This window comes from Trachypithecus francoisi, unplaced genomic scaffold (assembly GCF_009764315.1).
Source record: "Trachypithecus francoisi isolate TF-2019V2 unplaced genomic scaffold, Tfra_2.0 Lachesis_group6, whole genome shotgun sequence".
Taxonomy (NCBI): Eukaryota; Metazoa; Chordata; class Mammalia; order Primates; family Cercopithecidae; genus Trachypithecus; species Trachypithecus francoisi.
This window is the reverse complement of record NW_022681471.1, coordinates 86430947-86456398: the sequence shown is the minus strand read 5'-3', so window position 1 is coordinate 86456398 and position 25452 is coordinate 86430947. Positions and strand designations below refer to the sequence as shown.

The window sequence follows — 25452 nt, the reverse complement described above, 5'->3', positions numbered from 1 at the left end:
TTGCAAAGTATGCCTGCAGGCACTGGCATTCAGCAGAGCTGTTTAAGACACCCCTGCAGCAAGGAAATTGAACTAAGAGCACCACATGCATTCCTGGTGCTGGGAACCATGACTACAAAAGGCTCCCCAGGGTCTGAGTGCTTTGAGCCAGGTGGGAGGGGATCTGCCCTAAGGACTTAAGGCATGCTGGCCATGCCCTAGCAGCCTGGTCACAACTTTCCTCTTCACAGAGCAGGGAGTTAGGACATGGAGAAGGTGAGAATTGAACCCAGCTCAAATTAATAGTCACATGGACCCAAGTACCTGCTCACTGGCCTCACTGGTGCCTCCATCTCTTCCGAGGCAGAGAGGGCAGGAAGAGGTGGCAATTACATTTTCTTGCCCAGAAAACTTGGCAGGTGTGGTGGGGCTGAGCCCTCTGAGTTACCATCTGAACCAGACAGTTCCAGGAAGTCCCTTCCTTGCCTGGAACCAGCAGGGCAGGCGACGTGGGAGTTATTAATTCTTTATTAGGATTCAGGTTTCAAACAAGGTAGAAGGCAGTGGCAAGAGGGGTTCAGGTAGGGGGATGATGAGGGAACACCAGACTTGGCTAGCTGGGCCACTGCCAGAAGCCAAATGGGAACCCTGGGCTGGAAGGGGTGTGGAGAGGGATGGACAGGGGCCGGCCTAGAGGAGCAGACGGGGGTCAGCGGATGGTGTATCGGACATAGGGAACCTCGACATCCTCGCCACTCTCGTCGTTACAGCACAGCTCAAGCACCAGCGCCCGCACGTGGCGGCCCAGTTTTCGCTTCGACACACGGCTCACAATCTCTGTCATCCTGGGGACAGGGGGATGGGAGCATAGGGTCAGGAGGGCAGAAAGCAAGAGAGGACGGGCAGGTAGGTGGGGGCAGTGAACTGGAGTGGGACAGCTGGATATTGAGGTTCCCCAACCCATACAGGGCCTCCCCCAGCCTGGCCAGTGGCCAACTCACGGCTGATCCAACCGTTCCTTGAGCTTGGCAGCTGGCATGAAGAAGGAATAGAGCATGGACACGCCCTGGGACAGCATGGTGATCTCTAATTTGTGCTCTGTCTGGAGAGGTAGGGGGAACAGCAGGGTCATGGGGGTGGACAGGCCAGCAAGTCACCTTGCACACCTCGCCCCCCAAGGTGGGGTGAGAGAGAGGGAGGGGCCTTACCTTAAAGTAGTCGAGGAACTGTTTGAGGGTCATCTCGTCACCATTAGGCTGCAGCCCTTGTACCTCAAAGCGATCCCACAATGTCCACTCTTGGTTATAGTACTGCAGGACAAAGAGGGGAGTGTAAGATGGAGACCATCCCAGAGGGTCCAGCCCCTATCTGTCTCCATCCCCCTCACCCCCATGGAGACGTGTTCAGTCAGATCACAATCCTCTTTTGTTCGAAATCCTCTTGTGGCTCCCATCTCACCCCAAGCACTGAAATTCTGTTTTCTTCTCATCTCCTACTCTCCTCAATCTCACACTCACTCTGTGGACTTTGAATTCCTCCAACTTGCCAGGCACACTCCTATCTTGGTACCCTTTCAAGAACTGGTCCCTCTGCCTGGAATGTGTCCCCACTCACCACCAAGCCTGCACGGTTTGCCCCCTCACATCCTCCAAGTCTGATGTCAAGTGTCATCTTTTCAGCAAGGCCTTTTCTGACCATCCCACACAAAATCTCAAACACATCCCCTCGCCCCCTGGTATTCTCAAGTCAAGTCCTCTTTATCTTTTTGAGATGGAGTCTTGCTCTTGTTGCCCAGGCTGGAGTGCAGTGGCACAATCTCGGCTCACTGCAACCTCCGCCTCCCAGGTTTAAGTCATTCTCCTGCCTCAGCTTCCCGAGTAGCTGGGATTACAGGTGCCCACCACCATGCTCAGCTAATTTTTTGTACTTTCAGTAGAGACAGGGTTTCATCATGTTGACCAGGCTGGTCTCGAACTCCTGACCTCAGGTGATTCACGTGCCCTGGCCTCCCAAAGTTCTGGGATTACAGGCGTGAGCCACCGCGCCCGGCCTCTTTTTATCCTTTTTTGATTCCAAGATCATTTAATAGGTTATTTATATAATCTACTTGAGGAACGTAACTTAGAAAGTACCTGCACACAACAGGTGCTCAATAAATATTTGAGTGAATTCATGCATGAAGCAAGCAAAGCACTTAAGTGTAGGAAGCATCCAATAAATTTTGGCTGCCATTATTGTGTAGTTAATAATACTAATAATCTCCCAGGACACAATTCAAATATCCCATCTTTTTGCATGTTCTCAAACAATATGATTAATGAATAAACGAAAAAGGATGCATAAAAAGGGTAGGTACACATAGACAGAAACCCTCATCTGGTGACAGGGTATGACGTGAATTAGAACCAGAATCTTTTTTTTTTTTTTTTTTTGAGACGGAGTCTCGCTCTGTCGCCCAGGCTGGAGTGCCGTGGCCGGATCTCAGCTCACTGCAAGCTCCGCCTCCCGGGTTTACGCCATTCTCTCGCCTCAGCCTCCCGAGTAGCTGGGACTACAGGCGCCCGCCATCTCGCCCGGCTAATTTTTTGTATATTTTAGTAGAGACGGGGTTCACCGTGTTAGCCAGGATGGTCTCGATCTCCTGACCTCGTGATCCGCCCGTCTCGGCCTCCCAAGTGCTGGGATTACAGGCTTGAGCCACCGCGCCCGGCCTAGAACCAGAATCTACACAGACATACCCCACCCAAACCCCACTTCTGATGCGGGCCCCCACCTGGTGACGTGGTGCAGCAAGGGGTTCAGAGAAACCGAAGAAAGGCAGGGCCAAGTTGAGGAAACCATTCTTGTAGGAGTCAAGCTGTTGGTGCCCCTGCACAACCTTGTACAGCTCCAGACACACAAGGCCAACCACGGCTGCTGTGGTCGTGGCAATGGCTGGGATGATCTTCCCTGCAATCAGCTTGCTCTGAGAGACAGGAAGGGACAAAAGGTGGTAGTTAAGTACAAGAGCCTCAGGGTCTACAGAGGGGCTGAGTGTGGGTAACTCAAACCTGGAGGAGGGTGGAACATCAGGTCTACATTCCCCTCACCTTGTGCCGGTCTGCAGGAGGAATGTCATAGTTTTCAGCCCGGAGGTTGGATGCAGCCACAATAAAATCCATATGAAAGTTGCTGTCATCATCCTGTTATGAGTGGGGAGGGTGTGAAGGCAGTGGGGAGAGAACCAGATAAAGAAAATGTGTATCCACTGCAACTGCCTGCTGGAGTCTCCAGATCACAAAGGGATGGCTGGGAACACTTACTCATTCAGAGCCATGTGGCAGCCCACGATCTGATCCCCACAAAGGCCCAGGGCTGTCTCCAGATTCTCCTCCTGTTTTTTCTCCAGCCTGTCTCTATGCTTTGCCCATCCTCCCTTCCCTGTCCTGGGCCCCCACCCTGTACCTTCTCAAAGTCAATGGGGTACATCTTGAATCCAGGGAGCCTGTCTGGGCTGGGCAGAGTAGCTTTGAGCTCCTCTAGACGACTGTCATCTGCATGAAGAGAGGGACACTGTCAGCCCTTTAGATCCCAGGCTAAGGTCTGAGGTGGAAATGGGAGCCCAGGGTGGGGCAAAAGGTATTCAGGTAGAAAAAGGATTTGGAAAGGAGAGACATCCTGGGAGAGAAAAGGGGCAAGGAGGAGAGGTAGAGAACAGAGTACAAACCTGAAAAACACAGAGAAAGAGCTGAGGATATCAAGAACGATCTCTCTAGAGACACTAAGGAATGGAAATGAAAGAGTTAGGAGAAAGTGGAGATGGAGAGATCAAGATGGAAAACGTAAAGATCTTGGGAAGAATGATGTAGAGCAAGATGGGGGGAACACAGAGGATACAGGGAGGAAAAGGGGAGTAAAAAAGATATATGGAGGGGAAGTTGGGGGAATGTACAGATGTGGACATAGAGAAAAGATATGGGGGGAGATGGAGAAGATATAAAAGGGGAGAGTGGGGGTATACAGAGGGTGAGACAGGTGGGAGGAGAAATATATGAAGGTGATGAGAGATATGGAAGGAAAGATTGGAAGACGTACATAGAGGAATATGAAGGAGTAGATATTTCAGAAGGAAGATGGGGACCATGGAAGGGGAAATGGGAGGAGATCTATGGAGAGGAAGAGGGATGAGATATAAGAAGACATGTAGGGGGGCATTACAGAGCTACAGAAGCATTATATACAGAAGGGAGGGGTGGTGAAAAATATGTAGATGGGGTGGGGCGGGGTGTCAGTAAACCACAGCCCCAAACTATGGAGGGTGAAGATGCATAGAGAAACATGGGGATAGATGTACAGATGGGGGCAGATCTGGAAGGAGACAAGGCAGGAAGGTATTAGGGGAGAGAGACCACTGGTAGAGATCATACGTCTTAGATGAACAGATCAAGAAGAAAGAACAAAACTAAGGGAAATACACAGAGCAAGAGTAAAACAGCAAGTTCTCCTGAGGGCCAGAGAGTGGAGAGGAGGAGGGAGGGAGACAACTTGCCCCAACCTACCCTCTTCATGTCAAAGGGAGGCTCAAAGGAAGGTGTGGGTAAACCTCAGGCCTGGGGTCACAGAGCAGAGCAGAGCCAGGGGTAGAGGACTGGTGGGGAGGCTGGACTAGGCCGGGGACATTTGGGGGTGACTACTGGCCAACTGGCCAAACACCCTCACCAACAGAGGCATTGGCGCTCTGCAGCTCCTGGTCAGAAACATGGATCTTGACGCCAGACTTGGGGGTGAATTCAGGAACCTGCACCGACTGCAGCAGTGTGGCCACAGCAGCTCGGTCCTGAGAGCCTGTCAGCCCGTAGGTCTGGGCAAACAGGTTGGCAGCAGCCATCACATAGTCCAGATGCAGGGGCTAGGAGAAGGCAGGGCAGGGAAGGGTGAGCACATCAGCCCTCGAGTGGGGAGCCACCACCTCCTTCCCACCTACTCACCCTCCACCTGACCCCAGAAGACCCTAGAGAGGAGACTTACGTTGTTGACATCAAAGGTGAGCGGGTGTGGACAGCGTTTGGGCCCAGACCAGAAAGGGGCTCCTGAGCTTGTGAGCTAAGGGATGGAGAGATTTCTGAGAACAGGATCTGAGAGTGAAGGCCTCTATGACAATCTTGGCACTTCACCTAGGCCCCAGAGGTGCCCCCAACTCACTATCTCGGGTTGGGCACTCGATGAGGACTGGAGCCAATCACAAAATACCCGAACTGTAGAGTCCCACAGGTTGAACCACAGATCTGCCTGAGAGAACAACTACCAATCCCTGGGTAGTCATTTTGTGCTAGACAGCCCATCATTTAACAAACTCATGGATTACCAGGCATTGTACTAACTTCATATTAATAAATACCAGTTAATCCTCCCCAAACCCCCCATGACGTAGATCACTATTATTTCTACTTCACAGAGAAGGAAACTGAGGTACAGAAAGAAGTTACATGATTTGTTCAAGTAGAGTTTGGATTTGAACCCGAACCCGTATTGATTCCTGTGCACTTAACTCCAGAATTTCTCCCCCATAACCCCTACAGCCCTGACTGGGAATCAGGTATGACGCAGCCCACACCACAGTCAGGGTAAACAGCAACCAAGCCTCTTTGCTCAAAGGAACTAGGGTGAGGAAAAGGCAGGTTAGGGTCAATCACTCTTCTCAGATCCCCATGCCTCAGGGCACCTGCCACAGCTGGATTCCGCAGTGGGAGGACCCACACTGCAGGCTCCCATTTCAGGGAAATACATTCTGCCAAATGGACCCAACAACTGGGCATTACCTGGTCAGGAGGGAAGTTGTGCAGCAGCTGCCGGATGTTGTTTGAGTACTGGGTGTGCCAGTGGTGGCAGGCCCAGGTCACGCAGTCAGCCCAGGTCTGTGGTCGCTGCAGCACCAGGCTGCGCTGCACAGCCTCCAGCACCTCCAAGGGCTGGGTGCCTGCCAGCCGCAGTGTTCGCTCCACAAACTTGGGGTCTCTATCAGGAATCGAAGAGGACAGAGGACAGGATTACACGTCAGCCTCAGGAGTGGGCTCCAGAGCAATCTTATTTTCTCCATGGAAAACTAGCCCCGACCCCAAACAATACGAGGCCCGAGCAGCCACTCATTCATGTGAAAAGTGTGCCTGGTGCCAAGTGTTACTGTGATGAGGAAAGCGGGCGGGATGCCTTGGCTGGTGGACAAGGATAGGGCGAGAGGGCACTGGAGTTACTCACGTGAGGTACTGGTTGACATTTTCTGCTGGCTGCTTGAAGAGGCCTTCAAACTCATCCCGAGCCCACTGCAGACATAACAAACAGATTACATGTGGCCACAGTTGACAAAATGGGTTTCCCGCAGGCATTATTAGAAGGACCATCAGTGAATAAACCAAGTACAAGACTCACAGCTACTCTGGAAGTGGGGAAGCTCCCCAGCCTTCCCCATTTCCCCACCTCAATTGAAAAACCAGGCCAGGCGCAGTAGCTCATACCTGTAATCCCAGCACTTTGGGAGGCTAAGGTGGGTGGATCACCTGAGGTCAAGGGTTTGAGACCAGCCTGACCAACATGATGAAACCCCATCTCTACTAAAAATACAAAAATTAGCCGGGCATGGTGGCAGACGCCTGTAATCCCAGCTACTCTGGAGGTTGAGGCAGAGGAATCGCTTGAACCCGAGAGGCGGAGGTTGCAGTGAGCCGAGATCATGCCATTGCACTCCAGCCTGGGCGACAGAGCAAGACTCCGTCTCAAAAAAAAAAAAAAAAAAAAAAAAATCAATGAACTTGATTTGGGCAGTGGTTACAATAGTGCTGTGTATATGGAAACTGTTTTGTTTGTTGTTTGAGACAAAGTCTCACTCTGTCACCCAAGCTGGAGTGCAGCGGCGCAACCACAGCTCACAGCAGCCTTGACCTCCCAGGTTGAAACAATCCTCCCACCTCAGCCTCCCGAGTAGCTGGGACCACAGGCACATGCCACCACACCCGGCTCATTTTTAAGATTTGTTGTAGAGACAAGGTCTTGCTATGTTGCCCAGGCTGGTCTTGAACTCCTGGGCTCAAACCTCACTCCTTGGCTTCCTGAGTGCTGAGATTATAGGTGTGAGCCACCGAGCCCAGCCTAAAAATGTATTAAGATCTGCGTACCAGGGCGGGCGAGGTGGCTCACGCCTGTAATCCCAGTACTTTGGGAGGCTGAGGCGGGTGGATCACCTGAGTCAAGAGTTCAAGACCAGCCTGACCAACATGGTGAAACCCTGTCTCTACTAAAAATACAAAAATTAGCCGGGTGTGGTGGCAGACGCCTGTTAATTCCAGCTACTTGGGAGGCTGAGGCAGGAGAATCGCTTGAACCTGGGAGGGAGAGGTTGCAGTCAGCCGAGACTGCGCCACTGCACTCCAACCTGGGCAACGTGAGCAAAACTCCACCTCAAAAAACAAACAAACAAACAAAAACAAACAAAACAAAAAACTGTGTATCTTATTCTAGATATGTTATGCCTCCATAAAAAAGAAAAACTTCAACTAAGTGTATCTTACCACAATTTTTAAAAAAAGAAAAAACTCAGACCAAACCAAAAATGATCCCTATCCAGGCCCTGAGGACTCGGCAGAAAACAAGACAGAGGCTGGATACAGCGGCTCACACATGTAATCCCAGTACTTTCGGAGGCTGAGGTAGGTGGATCACTTGAGCCCAGGAGTTTGCAACCAGCCTGGTCAATGTAACAGGCGCGCGTGCGCGCACACACACTTCCCAGGAGCTGAAGGTTGCAGTGAGCTATGACTGTGCCAATGCACCTCAGCCTGAGTACCAGAATGAGACCCTGTCTCAAAAAATAAAATAGCAGACAAGACAGAGGTTCTGGCCTCTGAGAGTTCCTAGGACAGTTTGCAGTCATTAGCGAGGTGGTTTGGGGTGTACAGGTGTGAGAAATTCATGTTCAGATTCCAGCTATGCCACATATTACCTAGTTTGGTGACTTCAGGCACAGAGGATAACATCTTTACCTCTGTGCCTCATCTCTAAAACAGATGTTACAACAGTGATACCTACTTCATGGGGTTGCTAGGAAGAAATGAGCAATTACGTATATATTTAAAGCTTGGTTAAAACAGTGCCAGGCACACGGTAAATGCCAAGTGGTTCACAACTGTCCTGTGAGGTAGATGCTACTGTCATTCCCATTTTACAGAACAGGAATCTGAGGCACAGAGAGGTCACACATGACCTAGTAAGACTGTGGTGGGTGCACAAATACAAACATACCCACTCTGGAACTGCAGTGTCAGAAGGGAGAAAGTGACAGATGGAACTGGTTTTTCTTTTTTCCCCTTCCCTATTTTGGTCCCACCCTCATACTCCTACTATTCTAAATGGTTTGGCCTCAAACACTGCACTAAGAATATTCTGACAGCACAATGGTAATCCCTAGGTTCTGTTTCTTGGCCTAGGTGGTAGTCACTTGTGTGTTCACTTTGTAAAACTTCAGCTAGATCAAGCTTGTCTAACCTGTGGCCCATATGCGGCCCAGGATGACTTTGACTACTGCCCAACACAAATTTGTAAATTTTCTTAAGACATTATGAGATTTATGCACAGATCTTTTTTTTTTATTTTTTCAGCTTATCAGCTATCGTTAGTGTTAGTATATTTTATGTGTGACCCAAGATAATTCTTCCAATATGGCCCAGGGAAGCCAAATGATTGGACACCCCTGAGCTAGATAATATGTGCACTGTTCTGTAGGTACATGCACCATATACACAGAATCATCCTGACAAACCAGCTGTTAAACTCATTTTAAGTAACAGCTGGGGAGAACCTGAATATGGACTATTAGAGACAAATAAATAACTGGAAGAGATGGTAAGAATGATTGTTAATTTTGTTGAGCATGAAAGTGATGTTTCTGTTAGATAGAAGTAGTTCTCAATTGGGAGTGATGTGGCACCCCTGGGGACATCTGGCAATGTCTGGAGACATTTTAGATGTCATGATGGAGGGGGAGTGCTATTGACATAAGAAGTCAGGAATGCTGAGAAACATCCTACAGTGCACAGGGCATCCCCTCTCCCATGACAAAGAAATAACCAGCCCCAAATGTCAGTGGTGCTGAAGCTAAGAAACCCTGTTCTATAGCAACATATCTTCACTTGGCAGAGGCACTGAAATAGCAGGGAGTAAAGGCTGTAATGTCTGTGACACATTTAAGCACAAAGAAGAAAAATCTATATATATCTAAGAAGAAAATGTGGCAAAACATTAAGAATTGTTAAATTTAGGTGAGGAATGGTATTTGAGTATTCATCATAATATTCTTAATATTTGTCTATGTGTTGAAAAAAATTCAAAGTAAAAGTGAAAAAAGAATGAGTCATTCTAGAAACCTAGGCTGCCTGGTGGGAAGAGAGGGAGGGAGGTTTGGAGAAAAGGTACATCTTACACTTAGGCACGCAACATCTGAAGGCAAGGCAAGGGCCTGGGGGCAGAGAGGCAGCGGCCTGGCCAGATGCCCAGCCTCTTTCCCTTCTCCCACAGCTTATCACCTGCAGGGTGTGCTCGATGGCATTAGGGAAGTTCTTCAGGGTACAGATGGGGATAGACTTCTCAGGTGGGTCCTGGCTGGAACTGTACGACTCTGTCAGGAAGGGGATCACCACCTGCACGTTGCCTTTGGTGCCCAGTGTGCCCGACTCCAGCAGTGGCTTCCGGTAGTAGACGCAGCGGCGGTCCATGTACATGCCTGTGGGGAGGACAAAGCGACAGCCGGGAAAGGAACATTAGGAGAGGACAGGAAGATAGACACCCCTCTTGGTATATACACACAGAAACACACACAACTTTGCCCTTGACCACCTCACCCGCCTCCAAACTCACGGGCATCCACGTTGTCCAGGGCATTGGCCACGCCATCTAGGTTTTGGAAAAAATCGTCATCATAGATGCGCTCTGTGTCAGGACCCACACGGTTCTGGTGGCTTGTCACCCGGATATGTGGATTCATCTGGTGCACAGCTGCGGCAGCCGTGTCAGACTTTAACTTCTAAAGGTTAAGAAAGTGCAGTTCCAGGGTGGGGACGGGGGAACAGAGCTCACTTATCTGTGCATTCACCCAACAAACATCTTTTTTTTTTTTTTTTTTTTTGAGACAGGGTCTCTCTCCATCACACAGGCTGAGTGCAGTGGCATGATCACAGCTCACTGCAGCCTCAACTTTCCAGGCTCCAGCCATCCTCCCACTTCAGCCTCTCAAGTAGCTGGGACCACAGGTGTGCATCACCATGCGTGGCTAATTTTTGTATTTTTGGTAGAGACAGGGTTTTGTCATGCTGCCCAGGCTGGTCTTGAACTCCTGAGCTCAAAGACCTCGGCCCCAAGAAGAGCTGGGATTACAGGCGTGAGCCACCACACCTGGCCCAAACATCTATAAAGGGTTGCCTGCCTGAGATGGATTTACTTAATGCTGGGGAAGACCCAGGCCCTGAGTTAGGAGGCTAGCAGGAGAGACGGTCTGTGACAATGCCACATGGCCAGGATGATGACGCATGTGGCAGGGGATCAGTGGAAAGGGAAGCTGTGGACAGGAACAGACTGGAGACAATGGGCCAGACATCTGTTCTTTCATCTAACACCTACTATTTTTTCAGGTAATAGCACCCAGGATTGATATAGACTCCCCCAACCAGCACTAGGATGCTAGCACACAGACAAGCAGGATCTTTGCAAAGCCCAAGGTGGGCCACGTCCCTCCTCTGCTCAGAATCCTCCCCTGGATCCCACTTCTACTTACCGTAAAAGGAGTTGGCTCCCAGACCCTCCCACCTCAGGATCTTTGCGTGGGCTCTTCCGCAGCAGAGGGCGCTCTAGTCCCTCGTATCCTTGAGGTCTCTGTAGAACTCAGGCCTTCCTTAACCACTGTCATCAATACTACAAACCATTCTCCCTGACACCCTGACTTCCCTTGTCTGGTTTTTGTTGTTTTCTTTGAGGAGCACTCATCACCAACATTAACTATATACCTCACGATCGTATTGTGTCTATTGTTTGCTGTCCGTTCCCCTCCCCCTTCAGGAATCTTGTTTTATTCCTTGGTATATCCCCAATACCTAAAACAGTACCTCAGTAACTATTTGGTGAATAAATGAAATGAATGAAAGGGGGAATAAATCCTGGGTAAGCAAAAATGACATTGTTCCCTACAGAAGGCTTCTCAGAGATCCCTGCATAACCAACCCAGTTTCCATATGGACAGAGAAGTGTAAGCCTAGGAAACTGAAACTGCAACCCTTGAAAGGCCTGCTTCCAAGGTCCACCCTTGGCTGAGTCTGGGAACTTGGAATTCGGGAAGAATCCCACCACTCCCTACCTGATATCAGTGGTTCACTGTGCCTAAACTGTTCTTACAAACAATAGTTTATGCTAAACACCTTTCCTTCTGGGAGTCTGGAAATTTTGGTATGTGCCAGGAAGGGGGCGCCCACGTGACCAGCCCTAAGTAAAAGAGATGGTGCTGAGTCTAACAAGCTTCCCTAATTGGCAACATTTCACCATGGTGCTGAGTCTAACAAGCTTCCCTGGTTGGCAACATTTCACATCTTGTTACACTTTGTTGCTGTTATTTCTGTAGTTACTGTTGCTACTGGGGAAATAAAGGCCGCCTTGTTTAACTCCCGCAGGGAGAAGACTCCTAGAAACTTGCACCCGGCTCCCCCAGACTTCACCCCACCAGCCTTTTCTCTTTGCTGATTTTGGTCTGTTTCCTTTTGCTGTAATAAATTGTAGCCACAAGCACGACTATATGCTAAGTCCCATGAGTTCTCTTGGTGAATTGAGCTTGAGAGTGGTTTTGAGGACCCCAGACATACCGTCCCAACCAGCACTAAGAGGTCAAGGCAAAAAAAAAAAAAAAAAAAAAAACAAAAAAAAAAACAAGATACAGAAGCTCTGGGAAAGGCTTCTGGCCGAGGTGGAAAGATCTCTGACAGAAAGAATGGGAACAAGAAAAAGGAGGGGCGAGGTGAGGTGGCTCACGCCTGTAATCCCAGCACTTTGGGAGGCTGAAGCAGGCGGATCACCTGAGGTCGGGAATTCAAGACCAGCCTGACCAACATGGAGAGACCCTGTCTCTACTTAAAAAGCAAAATTAGCCGGGCATGGTGGCACATGCCTGTAATCCCAGCTACTCAGGAGGCTGAGGCAGGAGAATCGCTTGAACCCAGGAGGCAGAGGTTGCAGTGGGCCAGATATCACGCCACTGCACTCCAGCCTGGGCAACAAGAGTGAAACTCTGTCTCAAGAAAAAAAAAAAAAAAAAGAAAGAAAAAGAGGAAAGTGAGATGACAAAGCCCCACCTCCTACCCTACTCACCGTGACATCCCAGGGCCGGAAAAGAAACTGTCGATTCAGATTTGACTTCTCAATGGTGTCCATGTCTGTAACGATGATTTCTCCACCCTCCCTGCAGCCCAGCCCAATCATGGCAAAGTTCTTGAGCAGCTCACAGCCAATGGCCCCCGCACCCACCTAAGAGGCAACCAAGAAGACAGGCAGAGGCTGGTCAGGGTGATGCAGGTTAGTGTGAGGCTACCCATCACCCCTCACTCCCCTGAGAGATGGGAAGAGGGGCTAACACCACATCTTCAGGTTCCAGGACTCTAAGAAATGACACGCAGTCATGTGAGGAAGGAGGCACCAGAGCGGGAAACGAGGGATGCACTGGGCTTCCCTTCAAGATAAGGAGAATGGCAAAGGGAATGCCCCACAGGTTGCATTGAAATGCTGAAGGAAGCCCCAGGGCAGATGGTCAAAGGCCAAGGTGAGGGGAGCAGGCATCCAAGGGGACCACTCACCAGGAAATACTTCTGCTTGCCCAGCTTCTCTTGCAGGTCTGAGCCAAACACAGCCACTTGCCCATCATAACGGTTCTGGCGCTAAGGAATGCAAAGGGAGGAGGGTCAGAGAGGGGCCTCCCCAGAAATGCCCCCAATGATGCCCTCCCCACAGGTCCCACCCACATACTGGGAGGCACTTGTCCTCCGTGAGGGCCTCTTTGTCCTCAGGGAGACACTCAAGGGCATCAAAGTATAGCCACTGCATGATGGGCATGAACTTCCCGGAGCAGGCCTGGAGAGGGGAAGGGAGAGAGGGGGTGGTCAGTGGTTAACAGGGGCCTGACACAGAGAGCAAGTGATGGAGTCAGGGAGGCACCTGGCCCACCCCAATCCTGCCTCTCCCAACCCATGCTGACCTTCATGACTTCCTGGGCAGCCAGGCCCCCAATGAAGGCGTTTATGGGTGCCAGATCCCCAGCAGCAACATATGCCAACTTCCGGATGAGGTCCTCGTCCAGGTTCTCTTGCTGCACTGCTGGCAGGGCTCGAGCATTCACAGCCTGTGCTAAGGCCACCAGTTCTGCTGCATCCTCCTGATGGGCCAGAAAGAACCAAAAGAAGATCTGTCAGGCCACAATGAGGGCAGGGAGTGTGGACAGGCAGAAGCATGGTGGGCCTTCAGTGCCAGGCATGTCTGCATTGGCTGGCTCGCCCACCCACCCACCTCATTGCGGGGCCGAGGTGGCCGGCCATGCTGAGCACAGAACCGGTGCAGGGCCTGGAAGCCAATGTGCAGCTGGGCAGGGTGAGAAAACTTGGCGAAGTCCGTCATCACAAAGTCAGGTTCTGCCAGTGAGGCCACCAAGGATTTCTGTGGCGGGGGAAGGGGGAGGTCATCAGAACCAGAAGAGAGGAATGGAGAACTCGGGAATGCCTAGAACTATCCCACATAGCCCACTGTTCCCACTGACACACTCACAAAGCTAATCTTCTTAGGTACTTTGACCTGACTGACGATGCCTCCACGGATATAGTCGGAGAAGTTGGAGGTGTCACAGATGCTAAAGGTATAAGGACCTAGAGAGGGCAGGAAGAGAGCTATCAGTCTACCCATTCTCCCTAAAATCCACAATCCCTGCAAGATAAGGAACCTCCTGCCCCGACTCAGCTCAGACATCAGACGCCATCTCCCCTCTGCTCCAGGCTCCACACGGACATCAGAAACCATCTCTCCTGTACCCCAGACTCAGCTCAGACCCCGTGAGACCCTGTGTCCCTGGCTCCAAGTCTACACGGGAAGACCTTATCTGCTTCCCATCCAAATCAGCTCACACACAAGTAGATCCTCTGATCTGCCCTGTTCAAACACCAGAGACCTTTTCCCCCTCAGCTCAGATATCAGGGACACATTCTCCCAGGAATAGCTCGAACACAACACCTCTCCCCCATGCCCACCAGCTCTTATTGGACCCCACGGGATTCTGTCTGTAGTTCATCTTAAACAATAGGATGTGTCTCCCCAATCTGAACCAAGGGCCACATCTCCTCCCTTCAACTCCCCAGCCAGAACCCAGGAACATATCTCCTAGCTCCCCTCTGCTTCCCCCATGGTCCCAGCTCACCCAGGACTTTGATCTCCATGGGCTGATTTCCGTTGAGTTCAACCATGCCCTGTACTTCTGAAAAGGAGACAAAGTCCCCACTTTCAAACCCGTGTCGGGCCTCATCCAGGCAGGTAACCACACCAGGGTTGTCCTGGTTAAAGGAAGAGTGAGTCTCAGAAACACGCCCAGGGTACCAAGAGCAGATAGGAAGGACTACCACAGCCCACCTGCCCGCCAGGAACCCTAGGGCTGGTCTCCTTACCTTGGTAACCATAGAAACCATAGCACTGAGCGGCTGCTCCCCATTGGAATCTGTGAGGATCATTTCCTCTCCAAAGTCACAGAAGAGCTGCCTGTAGAGGGAAGCAATAGGGCTGATGCCCGTGTCCCATGCACAAACAGGCCCCACAGGTCCCTCAAGACATAGTGAAAACTTGCTGAGCAAACTCAGCCTATCACTGCTGGGATGTAAGATGGTACTTGTGCCACATGAGGAGAGATGAACACAAAGAACCCAAAATCTGGGTAGCTGAGGGACGAGGGCAGGGAGAGCCTAGAGGTCTTGGCCTGGTAGGAGTTGGAGGAAAAGGGGACAGGGAGGGGGGTGGGCCGCCACTCACCCAAACAGGCCCCTTGTGTCTGCCACCACCAGCTTGATGCCACGGCTGTGACAGAACTCACCCACATCGCAGCTGGTCCTCCAGGGGGGTGTTGGTGAGCACCACCACCTGTGGAGAGATGGAGGCTCAGGCCCAGCACTGGGGTGAAGGGGAGAAAATGGTGGAGGGCTGATGTGAAGGACTCAGGCAGTCCTCAAAGCAGACACATCCAGGCTTTGCTGGGTCAGCCTCTTTCGCAAACACACAGCACCTACTGTGCATCAGCTGTGGGGGTCAAAAATGAACTCCTGGACTATACCAGGAAAGGTGAAGAGGTAGGTGGGAGGACGGAGTTTGGAGAAGAGCTGACTCATTTATTTGACAAACACCCGCTGCTGTCTGCCTGCCATGCCCTGTGAGACATTGGAGTAAAACTCTGTCTCCAGCCAAAGTCTGAGCTCACTCCTACCACACCCACCTGCTTCCAATTCCCAAGACAATGCCTGCTCCGCATGATCTTTGGGATTTTGCTCTCTGCCTGAATGTCCATCCTTCCCCACCAGGTTGAGCTCCTACTCCTCCATCCGGATTTAGCTGCAGTGCCCTGGCAACCTGGGATACCCCAGGGCCGACTCTCAGCTTCCAGAGCACCTCTTTCTGGCCTGGACTTTTAATTAACAAAACACCCATCCAGTTCTTACGTGCCAGCTGCAATTCCACGTGTTAACCCTCACAAAAGTGGTAGCAGTGCTGCTACCACGCACTGACTACGAACAGGAAAACTAGGGTACAGGAAATGAAGCAACCTGCTTGAAGTCACACTACCAAGGCTGGAGGCCCGCAGCAAGGCAGTATGGCTCCCTCCACAGTCTGTGCCCACAACCACTATGCCGGACTGTCCGTACACATCTTCCCCACTTGAAAAGGCAGGGCCAGGCCGGGCGCGGTGGCTCACACCTGTAATCCCAGCACTTTGGCAGGCCGAGGCAGGCGGATCACAATGTCAGGAGATCGAGACCACCTTGGCTAACATGGTGAAACCCCGTCTCTACTAAGAATACAAAAAAAAAAAAAATTAGCCAGGTGTGGTGGCGGGCGCCTGTAGTCCCAGCTACTCGGGAGGCTGAGGCAGGAGAATGGCGTGAACCCAGGAGGCGTAGCTTACAGGGAGCCGAGATCGTGCCACTGCATTCCAGCCTGGGCGACAGAGCAAGACTCCGTCTCAAAAAGAACAGAACAGAACAGAACAGAAAAGAAAAGGCAGGGCCAGGGGCTAACTGCTGCCTGCATACTCTAGTCCCCCAGCACAAAACCTAGGATTCAGGCTGACCCATTAAATCAATATTGAACACCACTGAACAAACCAGAGATGGGCTCTGAGAGAACTGGGCAGAAGGCTGGGTGGTACCCCCAAGATACCTGGAAACCACTAAGGAAGTCCTCAACGAGGGGTCCAGTGTAGGCAGTGACAGGCACATAGCTGTTGAGCTCAGCGAGGCGGGGCTGTGATACCTCGGCCCGGTTTTTACCAATGTCCTCCTCCCGCAGGTAGAACTGTAAGGGTGTGCAGTAGGGAAAGAGGTGAAATGGCTGAGGCACCGGGAACAGTGGTGCCTCAGGAAGGGGGGAAGGGGGAAGGGTGCTAGGAAGAGGTACCTGGGAGGAAAGATCAGCCCACTGGGCAGTGCCCTGGTCATGTAGGGTGACAGCCTTGACCCCACCAAGGATGATGTTCTTAGCAATCTCCACGCCCAGGCCCCGCAGGCCTGATACCAGGACACTGGATGTCTGGAGCCGCTTCATTGCCTCATGGCCCAACACATACCTGCCAGGTTAGGGGGTACTCTAGGTCAGGGCCTGCCCCACCCAACCCTATCCTCTCAATGTCCCATTCCACACCCCTCGGCCCAGCCTTGGCCCCACTTACAGCTGCCGGGAGTAAAGGCCCTCGTCTATGTCTGCTTCACTGCCGTTCTTGGCCATTCCCTAGGGATAGAGGGAAAGAACAAGTTCAGGGAGACACACAGGAGTGGAGCATGGATAGACAGGCAGTGATACAGAAGACTTTCCCACCCACCACTTCGTCTGCCAGTCTTCAGGGAGAGGACACTCACGTTGGTTGGTACCGAGGGCACTTCGGACAACACGGACTGGGCAGGGGAGCAGTTAGAACCCGGCTTTGGATCAGGCCCGGACACGCGACGCTTCTTGGACAGCGGCGAGCTGGACATCTGGAGGAAAAAAAGAAGGACAGAGGTGACCCTGGGGCACATGGGTACCGTTTTTCTGTTTGTTAGTAGCAACTGTGGGGGAAGGGAAGACAAGTATTAGTACCCCAATTTTACAGCAAAAAGGGGACAGGCACAGAAAGGTGAGGACTTGCCCAGGGTAACACAGTGGTCAGAGCTAAGATCTGAACCCAGGTGGTCTGATTTGCAAATCCACACTGCTGAACACTAAGCCATTTGCTTCTTCCCAACACAGGACAGTGAGGGAGAGACTCCAATCCTGGAGTGAAAGGAATGACAAGATGTACTTGTGTAGAGGTCAGGGGAGGATGTGGATTCAGGACAGACCTGGTTTCAAATCTTGAGCCTGCCACTAACAGTAATAATTAACCACCGTGGGTCTCAGTTTTCTCACCTGTGAAACAGGGGTGATAATACCACTTACCTTCCCCATGGGGTTATCGAGATGATAAATAACACAGAGCACAGAACCTGGCACAGAGTAGGTAGGCAGTAACAAGCAGCCATTCTCCTCTCCCTTAATCCCAGGGATGGCGGCGGGAGAGGGGAGTGCAGGAGGGAAGTGAGGCTTGGACATCCATCAGGGTGGCATGATGGCAGGAGCAGTAACTTGCTGAGAACCCAGTCCCCAGAGGGGCTCACGGAGGGAAGTTTTATAAAGCCCAACCCTGCCCCCAGCTTTGGGAGGGGAAAACCGACACGGACCAATAAAAGAGGTTGCAGAAAGGGAGAAAACAAACACATCCCAAGCCTCATCTGCATGTGGACTCCCTTAAACAGGTTAACCACAATGATAAATGAGTATGAGACTTATTAGGAGTCCTCCCCGTGCCAGATGCCATAGTAAGCACTTCTCTAAGCCTTGTCTCACTGTGTCCTCAGGGCACTCCTGGGGGGTTTGGACTGCTATCAATAATACCCCCCAACTTTAAACTGAAGGAAAAAAATTCACTCAGTGACGTTCAGTGACCAAGGTTCCCACACAGTAGCCGAGATGGGACCAGACCAGGATCTGCTGACTCTAGAGCCCAAGCTGCTTCCTCATGTTATCACGTTTCATCCCCTCCACGACCCTGACCCAGCAAGGCAGAGTTTAGCGTCCTTGCTGGACAATGAGAAAACGTGAGCTCACGCAGTGAGGTAACTCGCCCAGGGTCAACTGCTAGGTCCCAGAGACAGAACAATACAGCCTGCTATGGAAGTGAAATCTGGTGGTGCGGGTGACTGGTTCCAGATGTTGGAGATGGGAGGACCCAGTGTCACTTCCCCTCACCCCCAGTGCTCCTCTAGGCACTGAGTCTTCTGTTCACACAAGTCCTCCTACACTGAGACTTTTATGACACTAAGTATCCCAATGTACCTAAGATTCCATCTTGGCACCTGTCACTAGCACCAACCACAATGACAAGAGCTCCCTACTATCTACCAAGAGCATACTGCGTGTCAATCAAAGAGGAAAGGGCTTTGTCTAATCTTAACAATCCCATGACCCAGATAACCCTATGCCCAAATCACAAATGAGAAAACAAAGGCTCAGAGAACCCCATTCACTCGCCCAGGCATGCAGCTGCTGGGGGACTGTTTGCCAAACGCCCCTGGGCTCAGGGCCCAGTCCAGAGGACTAAGAAATGGGAGATGAGGGGAGGCAGGAGGCTGTTGGAGCCCCTGAGATAGCCAGGTGAATTGCTTGGAATGCTAAGAGCCAACCTGGGTAGCAAGAGACTTGGTGAGTTAGTAGAGACAAAGGTGAACCATATTTTCCATTTACTGACTCTCTGACTGACCTGGGGTAGAGATCTCATTTCCTCTGAGCCTCATTTTCTCCAAAAGCTGGGACAAACGAAACTGTCTTCAAGGGGCTGCTGGCAGGGTTAAAGAAGCCAAGGTCTGTGGTCAGAACTCACTGACCTGAGGATGTGAGTTCCTCCCTGGGCACCTGTAGTGGCCTCCATTACTTAGTTATCTCCTTGCCTTGTCATTGGTCAGTTTGTTTGGGACACGCCATTTCCTCACTCCGTAAATTAGAGATGATCCAGGTCCAGAGAGCACGTGAACTTCTAGACATTTCCCCTCTGGATCCCTAGTGCAGGCAGCAAGGTTCTAAGAAGTTTCAGATGATTGTTCAACTGGATTTCGACTGCAAAGGTTTGGAACAGCCCTGTCTCAAGGCAAGCAGGAGTCTGCGACAGAAGCTCTGGAGAGGAGCTAAAGATCCCCCACCCCCAGCAGAAAAACAATCTATACCCTTCCTCCCTCAACATTTGCTCAGGCCCCCACTATAACATACACACTGTGAACTGTTTGGCAAAGCTGAGCTGCAGCTTAGTTTCTAAACATACCTGAGTCTCCAAACTGAAGATTTTCAAGCGTAAGCATTCTCTATTCTCAAACCAGAGGGTTTGAGGGAGGAGTCTTGGAGGTGTGAGAGGAGGCAGGTTAGCAGGATGGAGAAGCTAGGGCATAGAGAAGGGGGGCTGGAGCATGTCAAGCTTTCCGGGAGGGGTTAACTGAGAAGTCCATGGGAACGTGAGAGGAAAATCAGGAAGTGGGTGTCTTAAGAGCAAGGAAGCTCTGAGGCAAATGGGAAAGGAGATGTTAGAAGTCCTGGGAGGGAAGGGACTAGGCTAGGGTATTAGGAAAAGACTCAAAATTCGGATCTCTGGAAAAGGATCTTTTGGAGAAAGGCTGAAAAATTGCAGTGGAGGCCCCCAGAGGCTGCAAAGAGGTAGGAGGACAGTTGCTGGGCCCCATGGAAGCTGCAAAGGGAATGGGTGGGGGATTCTAGAGTCTGAGGAGGCAGCAGGAAGACATTGGGGTCTGGGGGAGGGGTAGTCTCCATCAGGAGGATGTTGAGGCTCTGGAGGTCTCTGGAGACATATGCTGGTAGCAGAGAGAAATCTTCAACCAAAAATAATAGATAGGGACATGCAAGAGGAGAGCTGCATCTGACATTCCTACTACAGAGTCCCAGGAGGCTGTGAGGGTGGATGGTGAGGGGCTGGGAGAGTTTTCTAATGGAACACAAAGGCCCTGTGTCAATCTCTGACAGGACATGCTAGGTATCACAGCTGCTCTGAGGGGGTGGAAAAGGGAAGCTGGCCCAGATAGTTCAGGCCTTAAAAAGGTTAGTAAGCAAACACTGGCTAGGTCCCCAAATGGGGTTGGGTTTCTCTGACCAATTATGTAGGACCCTATGGAGGCGCTGAAGGTAGATGCTAAGAAGAGGGTTTTCTACTGCGGTAGAAAACAAGAGGGCCATGGCCGGGCACAGTGACTCACGTCTGTAATCCCAGCACTTTTGGAGGCCGAGGCGGTAGATCACCTGAGGTCAGGAGTTCGAGACCAGCCTGGGCAATATAGTGAAACTCCATCTCTATTAAAAATACAAAAATTTAGCCAGGCGTGGTGGTGCATGCCTGTAATCCCAGCCACTCGGGAGGCTGAGGCAGGAGAATCGCTTGAACCAGGGAGGTGGAGGTTGCAGTGAACCGAGATGGCGCCACTGCACTCCAGCCTGGACGACACAGTGAAACAACTCCGTCTCAAAAAAAAAAAAGAAAAAAAAAGAAAAGAGAAAGAGAAAAGAAAACAAGAGGCCTGTGGGTGAAGGGACATCTGACAATGATCCTGGGGTCCAAGGAGTCTGAAAGCAGAAGCTGAAAACCCCTGACTGCAGACATTAGGGACCTTGAAAGTATCTGAGGGCAGATTCTGAGGCCTGATGTGAGGATAAGGGATCTTTGAAAAAAGCAGCTAGAACTCGGGTTGTCTTTTGAAGGCAGAGGCTGGGTCTAGGGTGGGGTAGGGGAGGCGAGTCTCTGATGGAAGGGGCTAGAAGCCAACCGGGACTGCAAGAGCAGATGCCCGCAGGGGCTCTTTGATGGAGGATTATGTATCCAAACAGCTCCTCCCTGGTATCTGGTGCACTGGAAGTTCTGGGGGTTCAAGGTGTCTGATGGGGAGATGCTGAGGCCTCTCAGTAGTCTCTGAATACTGGGAGTATGAAAAGCGAGAAATTCCGTAAAAGTAGAGAAAGTGTCAAAGGACGGAGTCTAGGAATTGAAGTCTCTCAAGGCAGATGCTAAGAGGGGTCTCTGAGTAGAAATACTGGGCAGAGTCTCTGATGAAAGACGCTAGGGCCAGGGTGGGGTTAGGAGACGTGAGGTGCGGCGAAGAGGGTTCCCGGACACAAAGGCCAGGCCCAAAGGGCCTTTCACAGGGTCTAGTACCCCTGGAAGCTCTGAGCGTGGCTAACATGTGTGTGGGATGGGGGGTCTGAAGGAAAATGCAAAAGAGGACTCTCTTACAGAGATAAAGAGCCTATGCCCCTTCCAGGTCTAGCCTGTCTTGGAAGCCTTGACGGCAAATACTGAGAGGCTAGGAGGCGTCTCAAAGGAGATTCTGGGGCAAGTCTTGAATGGCATTCAATGGTGAAGAGCTCTGATCAGCAATGCTGATCCCCGTAAATCTCTATTGGAGACTGGGGAGAGTTCTGATCTGAGATGCAAGGTTCGGGACGGAGTCAGGTCCCAGACTGGAGATGTTGGGCGTGAGTCTCTAAAAGCACATCGTGGGGGTCCGACTCCAAGGTCAGATTTTGGAACTAGAGGGATCCGGGGTGGTCCTGGCTGGGGAAAATCGGCCCCGCCCCAGGCTCTGCTCCCCCTCTCTACTCCGCTGATTCCTGGCGCCCGAGTCACCGCGGCCCGCCCCGACAGCAGCGTGGCTCAGGCCCTTCCAGTGCCTCCCCGAAACCCCTGCCCCGGGCGAGGCGCAGTGAAAGGACGTTTTTTACCAATGCCGGTTCCCCGGGTCGCGCCGCCGCCAACTCCTCAAGGAGCCGAAGCCAAGCCCGGCCGCCACCCTCCTCCTTCTCCTCCTCCCCGCCGCCTGGGCCGCCTAGAATCGCCGCTGCCGCCTTCCTCCTCCCCCGGCCGCTGTGGCTGTGGTTGTCCCTGCCACCTCCTTCAGCAGAGCCGCCGACACAAGATGGCGGCCACTGAGCCTGGGCCGGAACAAAACCTTGGGCCCCACCTCCAGAAACCCGGATGCAAGCGGGCCGCGCCTACTTATGAATCATGCATAAAGTTCCCAGTCCGGTTGCGATTCATTCGGTTAGAAGTGGAACAGTACCACCTGGTGGGCATTGTGGCAGTAACAACGAAAACAGGTAAAACAGAGGCCACGCCTCATGGAATGTGAATAATGAATGATTGCAGCCAGGCTGTCATGGAAGCGAAGAAAAACCATTAAGGTCACGCTTCCTGATATAAGTTATGCATAAAGTTGAGTGGTTGGTAGACTAACAACCAGCAACCAGAAAGCAGATGTTAAAACATGGAAGTCACACACCTCCATTCATGAATAATGATGATCTTGCAGGGGCCCGGAATCCAAGGAGACCCAGGCCACAATTTACTCATGAATAATGCATGAGACCCAGTGGGTTGGAATAAAGGGGCACGCCCACCTATTGCTGCACCTAATACACTATAAGCAGGCAAATGGGGCTACTGCAGAGAAAACACACTCTCCCAGGTTCTGAATAATGAATTATGCTGCTGCAGTAGCTCAACCTGGAAACTCAAGAGAGGTCAAGAAAGGTTCCACCCAATTTATGAATTATGCATAAGGCGAAGAAACACCCAAGACTGCCCTACCCAGCAAATAGGGATTACGATGCTATAGCCAAGGCAAAGTGAGCACGCCTTCCTGTTCATGAATAATGAAAGATGTCACTGCAGTGCCACCAGAAAACCCAGGGGAAGTATTCTCTCGCCCCGCCTCCCCTCCCCACACCTCCCTCCATTCTCCCCGCCTCAGGAACAAGGGCTGCCTTGGGTCAATCAAACCCAAACTCATTACATGTCTTTGGCAGGTGCCTCAGTTTTCACAACTGTAAAATGAGGATAGTAACAGAGCCCATCCACCTCATAGAGATGTGTTATTATGAAAATCAGATCACGCCTGTAATCTCAGCACTTTGGGAGGCCGAGGCGAGTGGATCACCTGAGGTCAGGAATTCGAGACCAGTCTGGCCAAGATGGTGAAACCCTGTCTCTACTAAAAACACAAAAATTAGCTGGGCGTGGTGGCGGGCGCCTGTAATCCCAGCTACTGGGGAGGCTGAGGCAGGAGAATCCCTTGAATTCGGGAAGCAGAGGTTGCAGTCAGCCGAGATCGTGCCATTGCACTCCAGCTTGGGCGACAAGAGTGAAACTCCGTCTCAAAAAAAAAAAGAAAATCAGAGAATATAAATTATGGGGTGAGTCTTAGAACGTTGCTGGCACAAGGCACTCTTAAAATTTTAAAACATTGTATATTAATATAAAGGTAATATGTTAAGATATGTAAATATATATTTACATTAATATAAAATTAGTTATGAATACTCAGCCACAAGAGAAACCCCCAACTTGGGCCACTGCTTCCCCATCCATAAAATAGGAATAACAACAGCAACTTACCTTGCGATGGAGTTTAAATGAAGAAATAAGTAGAAAGGGCTTAGACCAATGCCTGGCACATATTAAGTGTTATATTAGTAGTAGTACTATTAAACGGCGGCGCGGAGGAGTGGGGAGGGGAGGAGACATTATGGCATCTGGTTAAGACTACAGATTGCGGAACTAGACCCCAATTTGAATCCCGGCCCAGCCACTCACTGATTGTGTGACCTTAGGCAAATTACTTAGCCTTCCTGTGCCCCAGTTTCCTTATCTATAAAATGGGGGTAATAATAACCTACCTCCTAGGATTGTCGTGAAGATTAAATGCGCTAAGTAGCTAAACGAGTGTAAGCTAATCTTATGCTTATCCATTATTCAGGCTTACAAAACGATTTGCCAAAGATCACACAACTGGAAAGGATCGATGGGATTTGAATCCAGAGCCCCGGCTGATTATCTGAGATTACCAGGCCATAAGAAATGAACAATGTAGGAGGCCTCATCCCTTCGCTAGACGCCAGGTTTTAACTCTGGTACCCGTAAGGGAAAGCTAACCGCGGATCATGCAGATAAAGCTGCAAAAGCCACGCTCCTCATGAATTAAGCACGGAACCCCTAGAAAAGCACTGAAAACTCAGAGTGCTACTTAACTTTTGCGAATCATCAATGAACTCACGTTTGCGCGGCAGACTTCAGAACGCCCCTTCAGCACGCTGATCCGCCCCTCGTGAATAACTCACAAGCCGATACCTTCCCTTCTGCGGACCAGGTGCGAAAGAGGCAAAAAACTGCCTCCTACCACAGCCCCACCTCCTTATGAATAATGAATAAAGCCGCGACCAAACGAAGGCCGGGTGTCGCCGCGTCGGCTCAGGAAGAGCAGGGCTCCGGCGTCCCTTCCCCAGCCTGAGCTGGGAGGCTCCTCTCCTTAGAAACATCTGGGCCCCCGACGTGTCCAGTCTCGCAGTCCTGAGCTTCCAGGCGCGTGGAGGACCTCATCACAGAGCCAGGGGTCACAAAGGCCTGACACCTCCACTATGCCACGTCGGTCCCGATTGTTCTCACTGTCACCAGGACCCCGTCCCGAAACAAGCCCTCCCCCAGTCCCGCCTTGACTTTAGTAACCTCAAACTTTGCTTCTCCCCTTGAAGAATAACCCAAATCCTGCTCCACGGACAAGGGTGCCCATACACGGACCCTAAGAATCTCCCCAAAACCCCCAAACCCTGTCTCCGAGGGTGCTCCAAAACAGACTCCCAAATCCCACCCGAGTCCCCAAACGCACCCCCTAAGGGTCTCCTCAAAAGCAGACGCCCCCTAAATATCACCCCGGGCCTGGAGGCTCCAAATACGCCCATGAGGGGATCCCCGAAGTGGGATTAGGGAAGCACCCTCCTCCAAATGCTGTCCAGAGGCTTGGGGGCACGGTGCTCCAGCTCACCCCCTGTGCGGGCGGAAGCCTCGCCTTCCTGCCAAGATGAGCTGAAGCCACGGGGCAACGGAAGAGCAAACCACCTCCGTCGTACAAGAGAAGCCAGAGTTTGCGCGGAGCTCGGAAGCGCGGGGCCTTGGAGAGCCCCGGGTCTGGGATGTACCACAGATGTTCTGCTAGAGGGGCGTCGGTCCCTGCTCCCGCGTCGCTGGTGCCCATTTCGGACCCAGATGCCCCTACAGGTTGTGGTACGGCCCAAATGCGCGCGGCATGCTGGGGGTGGTAGTCCTGTCTGGCCAGTGCC

The 25452-nt window shown here is 51.4% G+C and overlaps 1 protein-coding gene across 1 annotated transcript; it reads right to left on the bottom strand.

The window, feature by feature from the left end:
- Positions 1–489: 489 nt before the first annotated feature.
- UBA1 (ubiquitin like modifier activating enzyme 1) lies at positions 490–25403 on the bottom strand. Its single transcript, XM_033201962.1, is given in 27 exon segments — positions 490–824; positions 981–1081; positions 1188–1289; positions 2753–2944; positions 3069–3161; positions 3424–3512; positions 4678–4867; positions 4987–5061; positions 5778–5973; positions 6214–6278; positions 9531–9727; positions 9862–10027; positions 12352–12507; positions 12834–12914; positions 13003–13107; positions 13232–13408; positions 13540–13686; positions 13795–13892; positions 14438–14570; positions 14682–14772; positions 15040–15104; positions 15106–15147; positions 16438–16572; positions 16675–16843; positions 16946–17004; positions 17133–17249; positions 25158–25403. Coding segments are annotated over 27 exon segments (3387 nt in total). The 5' UTR covers positions 25368–25403; the 3' UTR covers positions 490–688.
- Positions 25404–25452: the final 49 nt, after the last annotated feature.